This window comes from Enhydra lutris, unplaced genomic scaffold (genome assembly GCF_002288905.1).
Source record: "Enhydra lutris kenyoni isolate GAN:26980312 unplaced genomic scaffold, ASM228890v2 scaffoldscaffold16, whole genome shotgun sequence".
NCBI classification, from domain to species: domain Eukaryota; kingdom Metazoa; phylum Chordata; class Mammalia; order Carnivora; family Mustelidae; genus Enhydra; species Enhydra lutris.
This window is the reverse complement of record NW_019154100.1, coordinates 27166411-27185541: the sequence shown is the minus strand read 5'-3', so window position 1 is coordinate 27185541 and position 19131 is coordinate 27166411. Positions and strand designations below refer to the sequence as shown.

General features: G+C 51.4%; 3 protein-coding genes across 3 annotated transcripts; all 3 read left to right on the top strand.

Moving 5' to 3' along the window:
• Positions 1-1303: 1303 nt before the first annotated feature.
• LOC111147191 (homeobox A3) lies at positions 1304-5233 on the top strand. The gene is made up of 2 exons (XM_022503085.1): positions 1304-1846; positions 3492-5233. Exons 1-2 carry the CDS (start codon positions 1321-1323, stop codon positions 4295-4297), a joined length of 1332 nt encoding a protein of 443 aa, XP_022358793.1. The 5' UTR covers positions 1304-1320; the 3' UTR covers positions 4298-5233.
• A 4645-nt stretch (positions 5234-9878) lies between these two features.
• LOC111147326 (homeobox A2) lies at positions 9879-12060 on the top strand. Its single transcript, XM_022503316.1, has 2 exons — positions 9879-10272; positions 10919-12060. Exons 1-2 carry the CDS (start codon positions 9879-9881, stop codon positions 11656-11658), a joined length of 1134 nt encoding a protein of 377 aa, XP_022359024.1. The 3' UTR covers positions 11659-12060.
• A 4034-nt stretch (positions 12061-16094) lies between these two features.
• On the top strand, positions 16095-18041 carry LOC111147322 (homeobox A1). Its single transcript, XM_022503311.1, has 2 exons — positions 16095-17077; positions 17569-18041. The coding sequence occupies exons 1-2, from the start codon at positions 16429-16431 to the stop codon at positions 17922-17924; spliced, it is 1005 nt and encodes a 334-aa protein (XP_022359019.1). The 5' UTR covers positions 16095-16428; the 3' UTR covers positions 17925-18041.
• Positions 18042-19131: the final 1090 nt, after the last annotated feature.

Below are 19131 nucleotides of genomic sequence, written 5' to 3'. Positions count from 1 at the left end.
AAATCGGCTAAGTAACAAATATCAACAACAACAGCACACAAAGATCAGGGAACTCTGGCAGGATTTTATGGCTTGCGCTTCCATCCCTCGTCCGGAGCCAAATGACCCCCATACATCAAATTACATAGCAGTTTCTAAGACAGAACCTATTATCGTAAAGTTGGAGGGAGAGTTCAAGCCGTGGTCATGGAGATGAACGCTGGTTTTTCAGGTTCCTGGTGGGTTGGGTTTTTTTTTTCTATAATCCATCATGTTTTAACAGGTAGAATTTGATAGTTGCCCTGAATAACAGCACCTCAGAAAGCCCAAGGCAGGAGGGTCTGGGGACCTTCTGTAACAGGGGGAAACAAGTGGGAGTGGCTTGCTGGGTTGTGCCTGAGAAAATAAGGAGAGGAAAGGAGTAAAGAACTGTCCAGGATTTGAGTTTGACTTGCTGAAGCCAGTGTTGTTATTGGTCCCTTCCCATACAGGATGTTCTTTCTAAAGTTTTTTCTCCACCCTCTTGGCCACAAGGGGCTCATTTGGAAGAGGTAGGTCATATCCCCGCACAGGGGTAGATTAACTGCCTAACAAGCTCAGCTTCTGAAATCCATTGGGGGTAGAGTAGGGCAGTTGCCTTAGAGTTTTTTGTGCATACCTCTGTTGGGTGCTGGAAGATCCAAGAAGGGGCTGGATGGGAAGTCCCCCCGCGTCAGGGCTCTTTTTGACAAATATTAGTCCTAAAACGACTGGAGAACAAATTGGCAACCTACTCTCCCCTTTGCCCCCTTGCCCCTTCCCCAAGATCCTGAGAGGCAAGGAGCCCCGGGTCTCACTGGACGAGGCCAAGGAGCGGAGATGAAGGGACACCCTAAGTTTCTCCTTCCCTGGAAAGGAAGGCTCTCAGCCCTGCTCCTTTTTAGCCCATCAGCCTTTCTTCTGTTGGACTCCAGCTCTGGAGACCGGGCTTCGAGCCCTCGGTGACTCTCCTCCTCTCTCCCCGGAAAACCCCCCAACTCCAGACGCAAGTTAAGCAAATATTTGTAGCTGCCAGTAAATTCCAGCGGCTTTTTATAGCGCGGCTCTCTGCGCCCGGGGCCAAGTCGTGCTGCTAAATATTGCTGACCACTTTTTCTTTTATGGCTTTCATGTCACTTAGCTATTGAGAGTAAGATGGATTTGCGCGGAGCCCTCACCGCGCTGCGATTCTCGCCCCCCCAGGTCTGCGCGGGGCGGCCATTGGCGGCGGAGCGTCACGTGACCGCGGGGGCGTGCCAATGTGCGCCCTCACGGGTGTCAAGCCACTGTCAGAGTGTGCGATCAAGATTGTGAAACAACGCGATGCAAAAAGCGACCTACTACGACAGCTCCGCGATCTACGGTGGCTACCCCTACCAGGCAGCCAACGGGTTCGCTTATAATGCCAGTCAGCAGCCGTACCCGGCGTCCGCGGCACTGGGCGCTGATGGCGAGTACCACCGACCCGCCTGTTCCCTCCAGTCGCCCACCAGCGGCGGGGGCCACCCCAAGGCGCACGAGCTGAGCGAGGCGTGTCTGCGCACCCTGAGCGGCCCGCCCAGCCAGCCCCCAGGCCTGGGCGAGCCACCTCTGGCCCCGCCGCCGCCCCAGGCCGCGCCCCCAGCTCCACAGCAGCCGCAACCCCCGCCGCAGCCCCCAGCACCGGCTCCTGCCGCGCCCCCTCCCCCCTCTTCAGTTTCCCCACCTCAGAATGCCAGCAGCAACCCCACCCCCGCCAGCGCAGCCAAGAGCCCCCTACTCAACTCACCCACCGTGGCCAAACAAATCTTCCCCTGGATGAAAGAGTCTCGGCAAAACACAAAGCAGAAAACAAGCGGCTCCAGCTCAGGTAAACGGTGGCTTCTGGAGGAGGGTCCTCTGGCCTGGCTCCCGCTTCCCACCCCCTCCGCCCCCCAGCAATCTCCAGCCACAGCCAGTACAGTCTGGGAGCACTGGAACACATTCAGGAGTAAACTGCTCCTTCTCCTTCAACTAGGGGGGGTGACAGGACTCTGACCAGGAAACCCCAGAGAAGACCCGATGGGAGTCTCTCTTGACTTCTGCAAGAGCAAGTGGGGCCTAGGGAGCTTGGAATCCCTTCTTATTCCACTCTTGGAGTTAGGACCTTTAGGCACAACAAACCTGAGCTCCACTCTCTCTTTTTAGCACAAGTCCTCATTTCTTTCTTTCTTTCTTTTTTTTTTTTTTTTTTAGATTTTGTTTATTTATTTGACAGAGAGAGACATCACAAGTAGGCAGAGAGGCAGGCAGAGGGAGAGAGGGGAAGCAGGCTCCCTGCTGAGCAGAGAGCCCGATGTGGGGGCTCAGTCCCAGGACCTTGAGACTGACCTGAGCTGAAGCAGAGGCTTAACCCACTGAGCCACCCAGGTGCTCCACAAGTCCTCATTTCTAATGAAACAGTGACATCCACTCCACACTGAAATGTGGCAGGATAAAAGCACACCTAGTCACCATCCAAGTGAGAATTCAAGCTTTGGTTATAAACAGAGCCTATTTTTAATTTTTGCTCCAGTAGATGGAGTGGCTGCCTTACCTCTGGGAAGGCCCTACACTGTACAATGAAGGCCGCCAGAGATTTCCTGGGGGTGGGGATTTGGACTTGTCATGCTAATGGGAACCACATGGGCCTCCTGGAACTAGACTGAAAGACAGGTCCTGGGTCTTGGGCTTCCCAGCGTCTTGGTTACCTTTTTACTGGCAACCTCCAGTTGCCAGTACTCTGCTCTAGGCCTCAGCATCTGGGACCACGCCCCCCCACCCCAGAGTCTGAGATTTGGGAGTGGGGGGGAAGATAGGAGGGCACAAGATTAGTGGGTGAAAATGGGGAGGCTGCTTGATGACACCAAGAGCCCTAATTAATAAGACCCAGAATCAGGGGCCTGGGTCACCCCACCAGAAATTGGTACTTTCAATGGGATCTCTTCCTTTGCACACAGAAGGCCTTTCAGAATAGGGCTTCCACTCCACCCATCTCCAGTGGGTAGACTAAGTAAGTGGCCGGTTGAGGCAACTGTCCAATCCTTCAGTCAGACAGTGAATTAGGGAAAGGTTTATTCAGTGTATTAGGTGCCCCACATTCCAGTTACTGTGAAGGGAATGAACATGGGAGACCCGCCCACAGGGAGCCTGTAGTCTGATAGGCCTGAAGGATCAGTAAATGATTCAGAAAGTGAATAGCTCCAGGAAAGCAAACTGGGGGTTCTGCTTTTCTTTCCTTACCTCTCCTCCCTTAGGGAAGCTTATGACTTGCAACTTGACTGAAGGAGGGGTTAGCTACCCAGCAACTGGCACTGTTTCCCCACCAGGACAGAGGAGGGGACCTAGTTCCTCATCCCCTTTTCTGGGCCCTGATAGAGCGATCTTGGAGCCTGGAGCAACTGAGGGGCCTGGAGGGGTCAGGGGCTAGGCGGGGCTTAAGGCAGCCCCTGATGGCTCTCTTCCTTTCTCCTTTGCTGTCTCCTCTGTCCTCACAGGGGAGAGCTGCGCTGGCGACAAGAGCCCGCCTGGGCAGGCGTCGTCCAAACGGGCGCGCACCGCCTACACGAGCGCGCAGCTGGTGGAGCTGGAGAAGGAGTTCCACTTCAACCGCTACCTGTGCCGGCCGCGCCGGGTGGAGATGGCCAACCTGCTGAACCTCACAGAGCGCCAGATCAAGATCTGGTTCCAGAATCGCCGCATGAAGTACAAGAAGGATCAGAAGGGCAAGGGCATGCTGACGTCATCAGGGGGCCAGTCCCCAAGTCGCAGCCCGGTGCCCCCTGGCGCGGGCGGCTATCTGAACTCTATGCATTCGCTGGTTAACAGCGTCCCGTATGAGCCCCAGTCGCCCCCGCCTTTCTCCAAGCCTCCCCAGGGCGCCTATGGGCTGCCCCCCGCCTCCTATCCCGCACCCCTGCCAAGCTGCGCGCCCCCACTGCCCCCACAGAAGCGCTACACCGCGGCGGGGGCGGGGGCGGGGGGTACACCCGACTATGACCCACACGCGCATGGCCTGCAGGGCAACGGCAGCTATGGGACGCCACACTTACAGGGAAGCCCCGTCTTCGTGGGGGGCAGCTATGTGGAGCCCATGAGCAACTCTGGGCCTGCCCTCTTTGGCCTAACTCACCTCCCCCACGCCGCCTCTGCAGCCATAGACTACGGGGGTGCTGGGCCGCTGGGCAGCGGCCACCATCACGGGCCCGGGCCAGGGGAGCCGCACCCCACCTACACGGACCTTACCGCCCACCATCCTTCTCAGGGAAGAATTCAGGAAGCCCCCAAGCTCACCCACCTGTGATGGTGGGCTCGGGGCTGCGCGCCAGGAGAGTCCCTCTGCCCCCACCTTTCTTCTACGTTTACTTTTTTTTGGTTTGGTTTTAAGGTTCTTCCTGCGCTCCCTTTTTTCTCCTCCGCCCCGTCTACCCCCCACCCCCACCCGGTTTTGTTTTCTTTGGTAACGCGTTTTTATAGTTTATGTGACGTAGCAATCTTGGTTGCTGGAATGGCCGTCAGTATCAGTAGCGATGTTTATCTCCTCCCACCCCTCGCTCGTCCGCGGGCCCTGCACCCTTTACCTTCTCTATTCTTTGATCAGAAACAGGGTATATGAACAAATTTTCTAGCCGAGTTCTTCAATGTGAATTTGTTCGTACATTATGGCTCCCGAGGGGAAGCAGTTACTTTATTTTTTTTTTAATTTTTAGGTGTTTTTTTTTAAATTGCACTTCTTGTAAAGAGAGAGAAAAAAAATCAAAGGCGCTTTGAAACAGGGGCTCCCTGTGCAAGGATGACTAAGTGTACGTCTTTCCGTGTGTGTATGCTGGTGAACAGTCAGATTTATTTATATTTTTTTTGCAAGCATTGAATAATCTAAGTTTTAAATATTATTTATCCCCATCCGTTCGTATTTATATTAAAGAAATTCTGTACCCTGATTGTTCAGAAGGTTTCTTGGGCCTTTTGTTCAATAGTGTATTGGCGTACATAGAAAAAATTTTTTTATTTGAAAGGGAAATATAATTCCTTTATAAAAACGGTAATGATGCAATAATACCAGAGAGGATCCAGCTTTTGAAAACAGTGATTTAGGATTGTAACATCCGGCGAAACTGAAAAAAAAAATATGTAAACATGAAAAATGCTAGATTTGTTTCGAGAGTTCTACATTCCTTGCTGCTCACATTCTGAGAAACTAAACAAAAAAATAAATAAATAAAGTTTTTATTCTGAATAATATCCGTGTTCAGAAGGGGTTCTTTGGCCGAAGATGGGGGTCTGCGTGGAATTAAGACAGGCAAAGTGGCTGAGCAGGCCGAGGCAAGCCTTCCAGCTCCGGGAGTGCGGCCTGGCCAGGCGGCTCGCCTGGGAGCACGGCGAATTCTTGGGAAGGCTGCAGGAGCTCCCGGAGGCGGGCAGTTCTGGAAAAGGCCGAGCGCCAGCCCGCTGGGCTGCCTGATTCCCAGCTGCCGCGGAGGGGCCTGCGGGGCCGCAGGGGCTGCGAGCTGCTGACTGCGGGACAAACAAAAGGCAGCCGGCCCGAAGCGGGGCGGGGATGCACAGGTGCCAGAGAGGCCCCGCTGGGGAGTAAGGCAGGGATGTCTTCTCCAAGATCTTCCTCCAGGTCAAAGTGGACCAGCCAATGCTTTAATCTTGGGAATCATGAGCCATGCGGAGGATGCAGAGCATTTTCTGGAGCATCCGGACTCTCTGTGGATGCTCTTCTGTCCCTTATCGCTCCAGGAGGAGAGAATGACTCTTAAAATCGCCACTGGGAGCCAGGAGGCTCGAAGGAGACAGAGCTTCACCCAGGTCTCCAGCAGAAGAAAGGCTGAACTCTCAGGAGCCTCCCCAAGCCCTTCCCTGGACTGCTGGCATCCCAGCTTCTTCTTTATCCCGGAATTTAGGATTTGGCATCCCCTGGATTTACTTCCTCTCCTTCATCCCTCCTCACTCTCCTTTTATGGCCCCCGGGGGAGGAGGAGAAAGAAAGGAGATTGGTATCTTTCTAATAAAAATGCAATTTTATAAGTACTTCTTTCATTTGATGCTGCAGGAGCTAAACATTACATTTCTACTCCTGGATTGAAGATAGGGCTGCCAGCTGACTGGCTGGCAGACCAAAAGCAGGCACAGGAAAGGGAAATATTTTTATTTTCATATTAAAGAATTGCTTGGAGAAGGAACCAAATTCAGAAAGTGAAAACCTCAGGACTGTATCCCCATCAACATCCCCTTTCTAAATTGGAAGTGAGAAACCACCTGCGTCTCGGATCAGAAGCATCTGATGTGAGAAATAAATCCTCCTTCTCCCTGGATTGTATCTTTCAGAGACGGAGATGAAAAATGTCGCCATTTTGTTTGCAATCCAAAATATCCATCATCCTGGCCTCTATCTTTCCCCTGAGAAGCTCCCTCAGATGATCTTTAGAAATAGGCCCTGGAGGCATTTTGGGGTATCTCCTGGTTCCACAGGAGCTGCTTTTAGGGAACCTTCTCACATTTTAAGAAAAAGAAAAATGCTCGGAGGATGCAAAGCCAGGGAGCTGTAGAGATCTGGGTGTTTCTCTCACAGCCAGAGATGCTTCTCCCACATCTGTCTGGAGCTCTTGAGACACATATATGTTTTTCTGGATTTTTAAAGAGTTTGGGTTATGGAAGGACTAGATTTACTCCCCACCCCACCCCAACCTCCCTGCCAAAATATGGCGCACCTCAGAAATGCAAGGCTGGAAATCCAGTCTTTGTGAGGACTGGAGCTTCCGCTGTTTTGGTTGTTCAGATCTGAACTGAACAGGCTAAGCAACCACGGAAGTCTTTCTATGAGTAATAATTTTACAGACATATATAAAACTACCTGGCAAAATAAGGAACAGTGGAGATAGAGTGCTAGGGAGAGAGCGAGAGAGAGAGAGAGAGAGAGAGAGAACGAGCTAGCCAGCGCTATCCATTCACAGAGGAAAATCTTTTGGAGATACCACTGTTTGAACCCATTTCTAAAATCTACCGTTTAGCTGAGAGGCAACTGGTTTGGAGGCATCCTCCTTCCCTCAGGGCGCTGATTTTTAAATGAGATTCCAGTATGATTTCCCATATCTTAGCAGTCAAAACATTCATTTTAGATTTCAAAGAAAAAAATATTGATCTCAACTTCAGCTTCTAAGATATTAAAAATAAGTCCTTATTGAAATATTCCTGAGTTAAAGTAATAGATTTGGGGAAGATTTCAGTGTTGAATGGTCAAAGAAAAGGGTTTGCTTCCAGATGGTATTTGAATTAAGGCCGCTGAGGCGAGCAGAAAGCTCTCACCCACGCAGCCCTTGACAAAGCCTCAGCGATATGGGGGCAGCGCTGTTCCTTCTCCTTAACTCCCCCTCCCCTTAACCCCTCAATATTATTTCTGTAAGAACAAATGCCAAAGCCACTATCCCAGAATGTGCAAAAGCACCTTTCCTAAAAGCCGCCTTATAACTCTTCCTGCTGCCAAAAAGATCTTTAAAAAGACTAGTTTTCCTTGTTTACTTGCGTTTCCTGCTCTCCTCTTTGCTCGGCCACATTTGATCTTGGAAAAAGCTCGAAGCTGAAATGTGTTCTTAAGGGCCAGAAGCTGTCAAGGCTTTTGGTGAGCAAGATTGATCGCACCCAGACTTCCTTCAGAGCTTTGTTTGGAATAAAAGCAAGAAAACTGAAAAACCTCACATTTTCCAAAATAGCATCTCTATCTGTAAGGCGATGCTCTGGGCTAGTCAATGACGGAGGCCACTTTATATCTAATTTCCACCCAAGCCCCCTTTGATGCCGGCCTCAGAAATGGAGTCCTAGCCTTGTGCCGTGGTCAGCCTTTCTTGTTTTCCGCGTAGATTTCTTTCCCCCACCAACCTCTCTCTCCCTGGCCATCAGAATGATTTATTTTCCTGCCACGGATGCCTGCCGGCCTGGGGGAGTCTGATCACTTGGTCCATTTCAAAGGAAGCAAAAGCGAATCATCATCCTCAGGGTCTGAGGAAAAAGAGATACCTTCAGATTTCTCTCTCAGCCTCTTTCCCTCTTTCTGGCTCGGTGGATTTTTAAAAAGTTATTGTTTGGTACCTAAAGGTGTTATCTTTTGAAACCTCCAGCACAGTCCAAGATACCCTCAGTCTCAAGTCTCCGAATTGGAAAAAAAGAGAGCGTGAACAGAGAATAGAGAACCTTTATAATTCCTCCTGAGGTTGCCCCCTCTCACCTGCGGTACTGTTTCCCACAGCAGAACCTGAGTGCAAACATCCCAGGTGGCCAAGGAGCAGAAAGGTGCAGGAGACAATTTGGGATGCCAGGGAGCACGTTTTGCATCTGAACCCACAAGCCCACAATAAGAACGACAAGGACCAGGAGAAGAAGGAGAGGAAAAGAAAAAGAAAAAAAGAGAGGGAGAGAGAGAGAAAGGAACAAGCGCCTTCTCCCTCCCTGCTGCTAACTTCCAACAGACTTCCTGGAAATCAGAAATACTCACCACACCCGAGCCCTACGGGTATGAAACCCAGAATGCCAGGAGCCGCAGGAGCCTGCTCCAGGTGGCACTGCTTTGGGTGGCCGCCGCCCTGGCTACAGGGATTTGGACACATGGACCTGGGGTTGTTGTCTTGCTTGGCACATGCATCTATCTTTCTCGAGCCACTCTTGAAAAGTTGATGGCACAGGAAGGTTGGGAAGCTTCGAGAGCCGCCTCCCGTCTTCCGCTTCCCTCTGGAGCCAGATGCATAGCTGCCGTGGAAAAGCCGGCTAACAATGGGCCAGGGTCCGGGTCCGGGGGCGCGGACTCCGAGCTGGGCTTTGGGAGGGGGGCGAGGGCATGCGGGAGGGGTTTGGGGAAGGAGAGGTGGATAGAAGTGAGAGGGAAGGGGAGAGGGGAGAAGAGGGAAAAAGAAGAAAAGAGGGAAAGACGGAGAGGAAGGAAAACAGAGATCACTTCCGAGATCCAGGAACTGGTTTTAGAAAAGGCGGAGGAGGAAAAGGAAATAAAAGAGGGGAGACCCCAAAATGAACCCTCTCTTTTCTGTGTCTCCTCTCTCTTCTCTCTCTCTCTCTCTTCCCTCTCCCTCTCTCCCTCCCTTCCTCCCTCCCTCCTTCCCTCTTCCCTCTCTCTTTCTTCTCCCGGTCTCATCTCCCCTCTCCCTCTGCTCCTTCCTCCTGCCTTAGCAGAACTTAAGTGGCTGGGATGCGGGGCTCTCGGGTGTCAAAACTTTGAAGATTAATGGATTACTTTGTTAATGACTGCAGGCGTCAGACTGAGGTGCTTAAATGATTTGTGAGGTGCGAGGCGTCTTCCCGACAGTCCCAAACAATGCGCGGAGTGTGCGGGGGAGGCAGAGGGCAGCCGCCGGCGGGCCGGCAGCAGGGCTCACACTCGCACACACTCACACTCCACACACTTCCAGGCGCACACACCAGATCTGTGCTAATCAGGAGGCAGGAAGGCACCCTCGCCCCCACGCACTCCCGGGCATCCTCACCCACACCCACATATATGTATTTTTGCCCTGAAAAAAGTGTAAATAAAGCCTCGCTGGCCCCCAATGAGGCGTTCCTTCCCGACTTTTTTGGATCAATCAAACAGACAGTGGCTTCTTTTGATTAAAGCCCAAATTGTCATTGGGCAGAAGCAATCATGTGACAGCCAATTCGGTCCAATTTCAACCTTGTCTCCATGAATTCAATAGTTTAATAGTAGCGCGGTCCCCATACGGCTGTAATCAGTGAATTAGAAAAAAAACACCCCAGCAGCGATCTTCTATGATAGATTTTTTTTTCCCTCCGCTCTCGCCTTTTTCCTGGGCCTTGCCCCCCCAAAGCCCCTCCAGAAGAGGGAACTTTTTCTCCGAGGGGGCTCCAAGGAGAAGGCCATGAATTACGAATTTGAGCGAGAGATTGGTTTTATCAATAGCCAGCCGTCGCTCGCTGAGTGCCTGACATCTTTTCCCCCTGTCGCTGATACATTTCAAAGTTCATCAATCAAGACCTCGACGCTTTCACACTCGACACTGATTCCTCCTCCTTTTGAGCAGACCATTCCCAGCCTGAACCCGGGCAGTCACCCTCGCCACGGCGCTGGCGGCCGCCCCAAGCCGAGCCCCGCGGGCAGCCGCGGCAGCCCAGTGCCCGCCGGCGCCCTGCAGCCACCCGAGTACCCCTGGATGAAGGAGAAGAAGGCGGCCAAGAAAACCGCGCTGCCGCCCGCCTCTGCCGCCGCCGCCTCTGCCGCCGCCGCCACCGGCCCTGCCTGCCTCAGCCACAAAGGTCAGTCCAGAGACTTGGCCCCAGGTCCCGGGACCCTTCTCCCCTTCTGGGCTGCCCGGGGAGCGGTTATGGGGGAGGGGAGCGTGGGCTGGGAGAGAAGGGGGAGAGAGAGGGAGAGATGCTTGGCTGCCTTCCCTTCCCCTGTGGGCTCAGGAGTGGGTTTGATGTAGAGAAAAGGGATCCTGCGCTGCACAATGAGACATATATATATTTTTAAGAAGGGGGGGGGGAACTTTCCCTAACTTGTGTAACGTGGGATGATTTATTTGAGTTGGAACTGACCTCCTCTTGTCTAGTTGTCCTAGAGTTTGGCTTTTTGACAGTAATGAAGAGTGATAGATCGCTCTTGCTCAGCTAAGCAGCTGATGCATTAATTATAAATTGTGGTGTGGCTAATATAAAGTTTGCTCCCGGATGGAGAGGTTGGGGGGAGCCACAGGCAGGAATCTGATGGAGGTGGAAGAGATGGGGTCTCCCCCGGCTGGGCTCCCAGGAAAGGCAGCACAATAGCTCTACTGCATCCAGGGGCGGCCATTTTGTTGCAGTTGATCTTTTCTGCTATATTTATTCTCCAGTGGAATAACCCCGCTCGGACCCCTCCACCTCCAACTGTGCGTGTGTCTCTTGTTGGTTTCCCTTTCCGCAGAATCCCTGGAAATCGCCGATGGGAGCGGCGGGGGCTCGCGGCGCCTGAGAACTGCTTACACCAACACGCAGCTTTTAGAGCTGGAAAAAGAATTTCATTTCAACAAGTACCTTTGCAGACCCCGAAGGGTGGAAATTGCAGCGCTGCTGGATTTGACTGAGAGACAAGTGAAAGTGTGGTTTCAGAACCGGAGGATGAAGCACAAGAGGCAGACCCAGTGCAAGGAGAACCAAAACAGCGAAGGGAAATTTAAAAGCCTGGAAGACTCTGAGAAAGTGGAGGAAGATGAGGAGGAGAAGTCGCTCTTTGAGCAAGCCCTCAGCGTCTCTGGGGCCCTTCTGGAGAGGGAAGGTTACACTTTTCAGCAAAATGCCCTCTCTCAGCAGCAGGCTCCCAATGGACACAATGGCGACTCCCAAAGTTTCCCAGTTTCGCCTTTAACCAGCAATGAGAAAAATCTGAAACATTTTCAGCACCAGTCACCCACTGTTTCTAACTGCTTGTCAACAATGGGCCAGAACTGTGGCTCTGGCCTAAACAATGACAGTCCCGAGGCCCTCGAGGTCCCCTCTTTGCAGGACTTTAACGTTTTTTCCACAGATTCCTGCCTGCAGCTTTCAGATGCTGTTTCGCCCAGTTTGCCAGGTTCCCTGGACAGTCCCGTAGATATTTCAGCTGACAGCTTTGACTTTTTTACAGACACACTCACCACAATCGACTTGCAGCATCTGAATTACTAAAAACATTAAAGCAAAACAAAGCATCACAAAACAAAAACCCCTTTGACCAGGTGGTTTGGCCTTCTTTTATTCCGAGAGAGTTGATTTTTATTTTATTTTCTTCTTGACCTACCCTGTCTGTCCTCTAAATGTGGAAGATTTTCTGTTTAGTGAGTCTCCTGGTCCAGTTTCAGAGCCATCTTTTACAGATTATTTTGGAGTTTTAGTTGTTCTAAATTGAATCCAACGACCCTCTATGTGATTTTCTGAAAGCAATATATGAGGCCTGCAAGAAAGTGATCATATAATTGTATCTTCACTTTCTTTTTATTTTTGTATTACCTTAGGATGCATTGTCATGAGTATTTTTGGTAGAATAAATTCTCCTTTGCTATAAGTAGCTTTCTTATTTTTTTCTCCCCCCCCTCTTTCTCAAGGCTCATAACGGTTTCTTTTTCCTCCTTTAGTCTAACTTGGTAAATAAAATTCTGGTCACAATTCATCTTCTTTTTTCAATTTTAATATATTTATTAAGGGGGCATGTTCAAAGTCTTCAATAGACACCAATGAAAAGAAAGCCAGAAAATGGTTAGGACTTCCAAGAAGTGTTTTTTTTTTTCTTTTTCTTTCTTTCTTTAAAAAGGGAATGGATTTGGTTTTTTAGTGTAGAGGTTCAAGCTATAGATTTAAATTGGTAATAGAAGCGGGATTGGACAGCCTCAGAGTTGGGCCAAGCCCAAGCCTTTCAAAGCGGAGAAATAAAGTGCCTACAGAAACCCCCAACTCCGGGAAGGAGAAACATGGAGTTTCTTTAACAAGCTACCAGTCTTCAGGTCAATAACTAAGTTATCAACAATTCATTTATTTATACACATTTGTTTCAAACATCTACATTCCAACCCCTCCCCCACAATCCCGGAAACATTTTCAGTGTGGTTGATTAGTCTCCCAGCTGTTGATGGGTCCAGGCAAACAGACCTAAAAGGTAGAGAAAAACAAAAACAAAACAAAACAATGGTTACTAGCTGGAAAATGCACTTCAGAAAGGGTTCTCTCCAATCCTCTGGTTCAGTCATTCTAGGTTTCTTTTTTCAGGGATAGAAAAATCAATATTTCATTCTTAAATCTGTTTACATGACAAATAATGGATCATTAAAGCTGTGAAGTCAGGTTACCAAGTTGAGATTTAAAATGGAGAGTTTCTGCGCCCCAGGTTATAAATTAACCCAGTTTCTAGAGAGAGAAAGAGAAAAAGCACTTTAAATGAAATGTCAATAAAATGTGATCTAGGGCACGTTACTGGGTTGTTCTGGTTTTCCCCCCCTTCTTACATCTCTACATGCTGTTTTTTTTTCCCTCCCTGAGCTCTGCTGTGATGGCTACTAACTTACCGTGAGAAAATGCAGCCTGTAAGCAACATGTGCAGGGGGGCGGGTTGATTTAGGAACCCGGCTCTTAATAGCTAAGGCTTGGAAATTACGGTGAAATCGAGGTCTTTCTCCAGGGGTTTGCACCCTACCTTTCTCAGCCCCTTGCCCCCTAAATCCTGGCAGCGGCGGAGGCGTGTGAGGGCCCCGGCGGGTCTCCAGCCCCAGTCGCGGAGTTGAGCAGGGCGGCCCGGCCGCAGCCAGGGCTGCGCCGCTGCTGTTTGCGATTCGTCCTACGCTCATAAATCAAACGCTTTCTATGAATGAGAATGTCATCAAAGAGATCAATTGCAGGAACACATGCACAAATAAAAATCCTCTTACGTATTTGCCGGGGATCCCCGTCCGAAAGCATTAAGTTAGAAGGCGTTTAGTCATAATTCATTTTTATTGCTCTTTTAAAACAACAGCTTGGCTGAGCTGCGGATGCCATGAACAGCTCCGGGCCTCGGCGGCGTTTTGTATCTTCCTTGCTCCTTCCCTTTCTAGTAGAAGAGCCCTGAAAGAGGCACTTTGAGGCCAGAAAGCCGCTTGCAGGCCATCATTTAAATAGTAACCAAGCTCTCCTTTCGCCCACTCTCTCAGGGCATTTAAAGAGACTTTAGTATGAGTCGTGGGGCGCTGGCCTACATGCTCAGAAAACCAGGGTCTTGTACAAGGCGGTATGAATCCCGGGGTTTCGTGGGGGTGGGGAAAGCACGGAGCTACGGAAGCCTCACGGGCTCGAGGCCAGACTAGACTGCCTTTGTAAGCAACACCGGGAGAGCAGCGCTCTGGGCGGCCAGCCGGGGCGGAGCAGGCTCGGCTTCAGGAGTCCGGCCTGCCGGGAGCCGGGAGCAGTGCGCGGAGGTGGGTCGGTCGCCGGCCCGAGTCCTTGAGGGCTTACGTGCAAGTGCATGCATGTGGTCCCAAGAAACACACTCCTACCCTGGCGCGGGAATGAGGCCCGGAGGGAGGAAGAGAAGTGGAAGGAGTGGAGCGCCGAGGCCGAGAACTAGCAGAGGAAGGAGAGCGGTTGAGGCCCCGGGCGGCTTTGTGGCTCAAGTCCTGCGGCGAAGGGGGTTGCGCGAATCCGGGTTGAAGAAGCCAACAAAGGGACAAGAATGAGGCCAGGGGAAAGAACGTCCTTTGATTCGGAAAGCTGATCGTCCGCAATGCCTGCACCGACCCTCTCACGTCCTACCTCCTCCTCGACAGGAGCCCCTTCTCTCCCATCGTTGGAAGTCTGGAGCTCCCAAGGAAGCCGCCTCCAGGAAGGCCGCCTTTCCTTTTCCCTTCCTGAAGATGAACATCCCCAGGTGCTGAAATTGGGGCAGGAATTCCTTTCCTATCCCTGCTCTCTCTTAACCGTGGTTGGGGATGGGTCAAAGGTCACAGAAAAATACCGTTTCGAAAGAAAATGTTTCGGGGGAAATGTTTCTTTGCTACTGAGGGAATCCGTAGTCAAATGTCTGCAAGAGTTCCCCTTATGGGTGGGGGCAAGTTGGGGTGAGGGAGACTTCTATATGTGGAAAACACAATGCAGAAAGGTTGACTAACACATTTGAAATGTGCATGCCTCAAGCAAAACTTCCTTCTTCTAACTGGGGAGGGAAAGCTAGAGGGGAGTGGGAACCCCATCCTCAGATAAATTTTATATGTCCGATTCCGATGTGGTAAACATGGTCAGGGAAAAATCTATACTGCATCGCCTGCAAAGCTTCTTGGATGATCTCTGGATTTCTTTTACCTAAGAATGCATCAATTCTCGGTCTCAGTTCGGCATTTTCTCTCTACAAGCCAAGGGTTGACATGAAACCCAATAGTAAACAGCAATTAACGACCCCGTCAGCATCAGGGTAGGATGAAGGTGATGGAGAACAGGACCCCTGGCCTGGGATGACGCTCAGATTTGCACGCGTCTCTCTAGGGAAAGACTTGAAGGTTCGCACAAGGAACTACACAGTCAGTTACAAAGGGGAGGGGGTGTTGTTGGGGAAGAAGAAAATATCCCGTCCACCATCAGCCATCTGTCCACCGCCCCTCCCACCTGCCAGCCCCTACCCACTTCAGACGTGGAGTAGAATGGGGGGGGGGCGGCTAGTGGATAAAGGAAACCCTACCACTCCTAACATTCCCCCTCCAGAACACGAGCACCATTGCTTGGGGGGGGTGTCCAGCGTATTTTGTTGGACTGTGGTCTCGCCCTTTGAGGCCCTAGCCGGAGCGCGCAGGCTCCTGGGTCCCAGGGAGCCGGCAGATGGCCTGCAGCGTGCCGCCCGGCCCCCACGCTGGCCACGTCCGCTAGCGTCATCTTTCTCCCCCGCCTCTACCCTTCAAAATCCAGCCGCCGAGCTGCTCCGGATCCCGTAGGGCTCCCGGAGCAAAGCTGAGTGGGGAGGAGAAAGGGGCGGAGAGCGAGGAGAGAGGGAGGGCGAAGAGCACGGCCACCCCCGGCCTTTTCCGGCAAGCTTAACTACTACCAATCCCCCGCTCCCGAGCGTCGAATTACAGAACCTCCTCATTGCCTTGCTAATAATCGGTTGGGGTGGAGGGAGTAGGCTTCGGAGACCCTCCTTGGAGAAGGGAAATTTTTTTGGTTTTGTTTTTTGTTTTTTTTTCCTTCCTTGCTCTTGTCCCCCGCACGCTCACCCGGGTTTCTCCAGGCCAATCCTCTGCGCACTTCCCTCTCCCAGCGGAGCTTGGACAGCTGGTGGCCTGGCCTCGTCCTACGCCACTGTCCTCTGCGCGCCTTACTGCCCCGGCACCACAGCAGGGACTGTGTAGTGAAAGCGCCCGGGGAGCTACCCTTCCTGCTCCGCGCACTGCGGGCTCGGCCCCTGAGCTAGTGGCAGGCCAGCGAGCTCTGGCCCACTGATTCCCGACCCAAGAGAGATGGAGCCCTCTTCCCTTCTCACCTCTTGCCAGTTCATCTCTCAGTGCGCGGTGGAGAGGGGGCGGAGACGAGAATGCCTCCCAGCCCCCACCTCCCGGAGGGGGGGAGAGCGGAGTCGGCGCGCGCAGAGGGTGGCTTCTGCTCCCCTTCGGCCCAGAGCTCCGAAATCTGCCCTTGCAGCCGCCGCAGATGCTGCCGCCGCCTGGGCTGCCTGGGGGGGCGACTGCGCGTCACCTAGACTGAGGAGCGCCGGGGATTTAAATGCCACTGAAACGGTGATCCATCACCGCGGGAGCCAGCAAACTTTCGCAGGAGGCTCCGCCATTGGCTGACTTAGTCACGTGCCCCTCCCCCAGCGCCCTCCGCCCTCGCGCCCCCCCTCTTGCGCACTGTACATTCATATCATTTTTCTTCTCCGGCCCCATGGAGGAAGTGAGAAAGTTGGCACGGTCACCCAGGGCTTCGCAGGACCCCGTCCCTCAGTGACAGATGGACAATGCAAGAATGAGCTCCTTCCTGGAATACCCCATCCTCAGCGGTGGCGACTCAGGGACCTGCTCAGCGCGAGCCTACCCTTCCGACCATGGAATTACAACTTTCCAGTCGTGCGCGGTCAGTGCTAACAGCTGTGGCGGCGACGACCGCTTCCTAGTGGCCAGGGGGGTGCAGATCAGCCCACCCCACCACCACCACCACCACCATCACCACCCCCAACCGGCCACCTACCAGACTCCCGGGAACCTGGGGGTGTCCTACTCCCATTCGAGTTGTGGTCCAAGCTACAGCGCGCAGAACTTCAGCGCGCCTTACAGCCCTTACGCGTTAAATCAGGAAGCAGAAGTAAGTGGTGGGTACCCCTCGTGCGCTCCCGCAGTTTACTCTGGAAATCTCTCATCTCCCATGGTCCAGCATCACCACCACCACCAGGGTTATGCCGGGGGCGCGGTGGGCTCGCCTCAGTACATTCACCACTCATATGGACAAGAGCACCAGAGCCTGGCCCTGGCCACGTATAATAACTCCTTGTCCCCTCTCCACGCCAGCCACCAAGAAGCCTGTCGCTCCCCTACATCAGAGACGTCTTCTCCAGCGCAGACCTTTGACTGGATGAAAGTCAAAAGAAACCCTCCCAAAACAGGTCAGTCTTGCCATTCCTTGCATGTTCCTTGATGGTTCTGGAAGGAGCCTGTTTGCTTAGTTGCCAAGGAAAATTAATACTTAAAACAACAACAACAACAACAACAAACAAAACTTCTTGCTTCCCACTGGTGTTGTTCTGTGTGGAGAGATTGCCCAGGTGTGTGGGGCAGAGGAGCATCTGGGATTGTTGTGTTTCTCAAAGGGCTGAGTTTTTAGAGGTTCTGGAGTAGGAAGTGGGTAGGGGTGTGTGGGTGGTGGTGGTGTGTGGTTCCATTAATATCTCCAGCCTTCATAAATCACGGGTCTGACCATGCTAATGGTTGACTTTGGATTAACACTTTACACCTCATCAGTCACCCAGCCCAGTTTCTGTAGCGAAATTCTCTCTCCCCCCTTTACCTGAATGTTGCTCTGGAGCGTGTAGGGGATCTTACATGCATTGTAAAAATGTTTACCCTTCTCTCTCATCGCTCCCCACCGTGCCCACAGGGAAAGTTGGAGAGTACGGCTACGTGGGTCAACCCAATGCAGTGCGCACCAACTTCACCACCAAGCAGCTCACTGAGCTGGAAAAGGAGTTCCACTTCAATAAGTACCTGACGCGGGCCCGTAGGGTGGAGATTGCCGCATCCCTGCAGCTCAATGAGACCCAGGTGAAGATCTGGTTCCAGAACCGCCGGATGAAGCAAAAGAAACGAGAGAAGGAGGGCCTCTTGCCCATCTCTCCTGCCACCCCGCCAGGAAGTGAGGAGAAGGCTGAGGAATCTTCAGAGAAGTCCAGCTCTTCACCCTGCATTCCTTCTCCGGGATCTTCTACCTCAGACACTCTGACTACCTCTCACTGAGGCCCACCCAGCCCCAGACTCCGCAGCCCAGGCTACTCAGAGGGCTGGGGACTTCTTACCCAAAGCACATTCTTAGCTTATCTTCCTTTCCATTTACAGTCTCTCTGTTCCTTTCTGATCCTATCTGGGAAGCTCCTGGCCAGGATAATGTGTTTCCAGAGAATTCTAGATTAGAGGCTTGATTGGGTGTGTGTGCTAACTCCTTGATGCAGAGTAGGTGCCATAATTAATTTTTTGACAGCCCCAACACCCCTCCCTACCTTTAGGAGATTTCCACACAATCCGTTCCTTTCAGATGTCCTTTGGAGTATAGTCTCCTTTGCCAGCAGAAACATGTCAGAAGAAGGCCTTTTACCTGCCTGTATATTTACAGTTCTCCCCTACTTTGCCCTTAAAGTAGGAGAGAAAGGAGAGTCCAGGAGCTCATAAAGAAGAGCTGCACTATGAGCGTGTTTACACAATTAATTCATCCCTTTATTTAATTCAATTTCATGTGTGTGTTTGCTGGTTGTAAATACTTTATCCTGAGAGATTTATCTTTATACAGATTTTCTAGAAATGTTTAGATTAAGTGACTAAAACAGGGTGGGTAACTCAAAGCTGGTACAATTTTATATGTGATTATAGGTTAAAGAATAAAATCGCTCACTTAAACTCAGTCAGATGCCTCAGAGGGTATCCTGCATTTGTTCTTTCAGTGAGTTAAGAAGGCCTACAGAACACAAGGTTCAAAAACCTTGCTTCCTGTGCTAAGTCTCTCCCCATGCCCACCCGTTGATTGTTTCTCTGCCCACACTCTATTTAAAATTTGTGCTGGATTATTCAGAACCTAGAGGTATTATTCAAAGCAGCTTCTCCCTTCCACAGTTATCTTAGCTGGATATGATGTATTTTCAGCTCACCTGTTAATGTGATGGATGGCACAATGAATGTATATTTTGTGTGATTCGTGAATAGTCTTTTGCATGTCGCACAATGTTTTGATGTCCCTAAAGTCCCACACTGAGTTATATCAGTTATTCTTTGTGAGCCTATGATATTCCCCCTTTCCTGTACAATCATGAACAGCTCTGAGATCCTGGAGTAATATGATCCAGAGCAGAGTTTACGGGTCTTAAGATGTCTGTAATAAATATATTCAAGTTTCACATATGCTTAAGCATCCCTGTATTTGGCTTGGCTACAATTTGTTGGTTCCAACAACGTT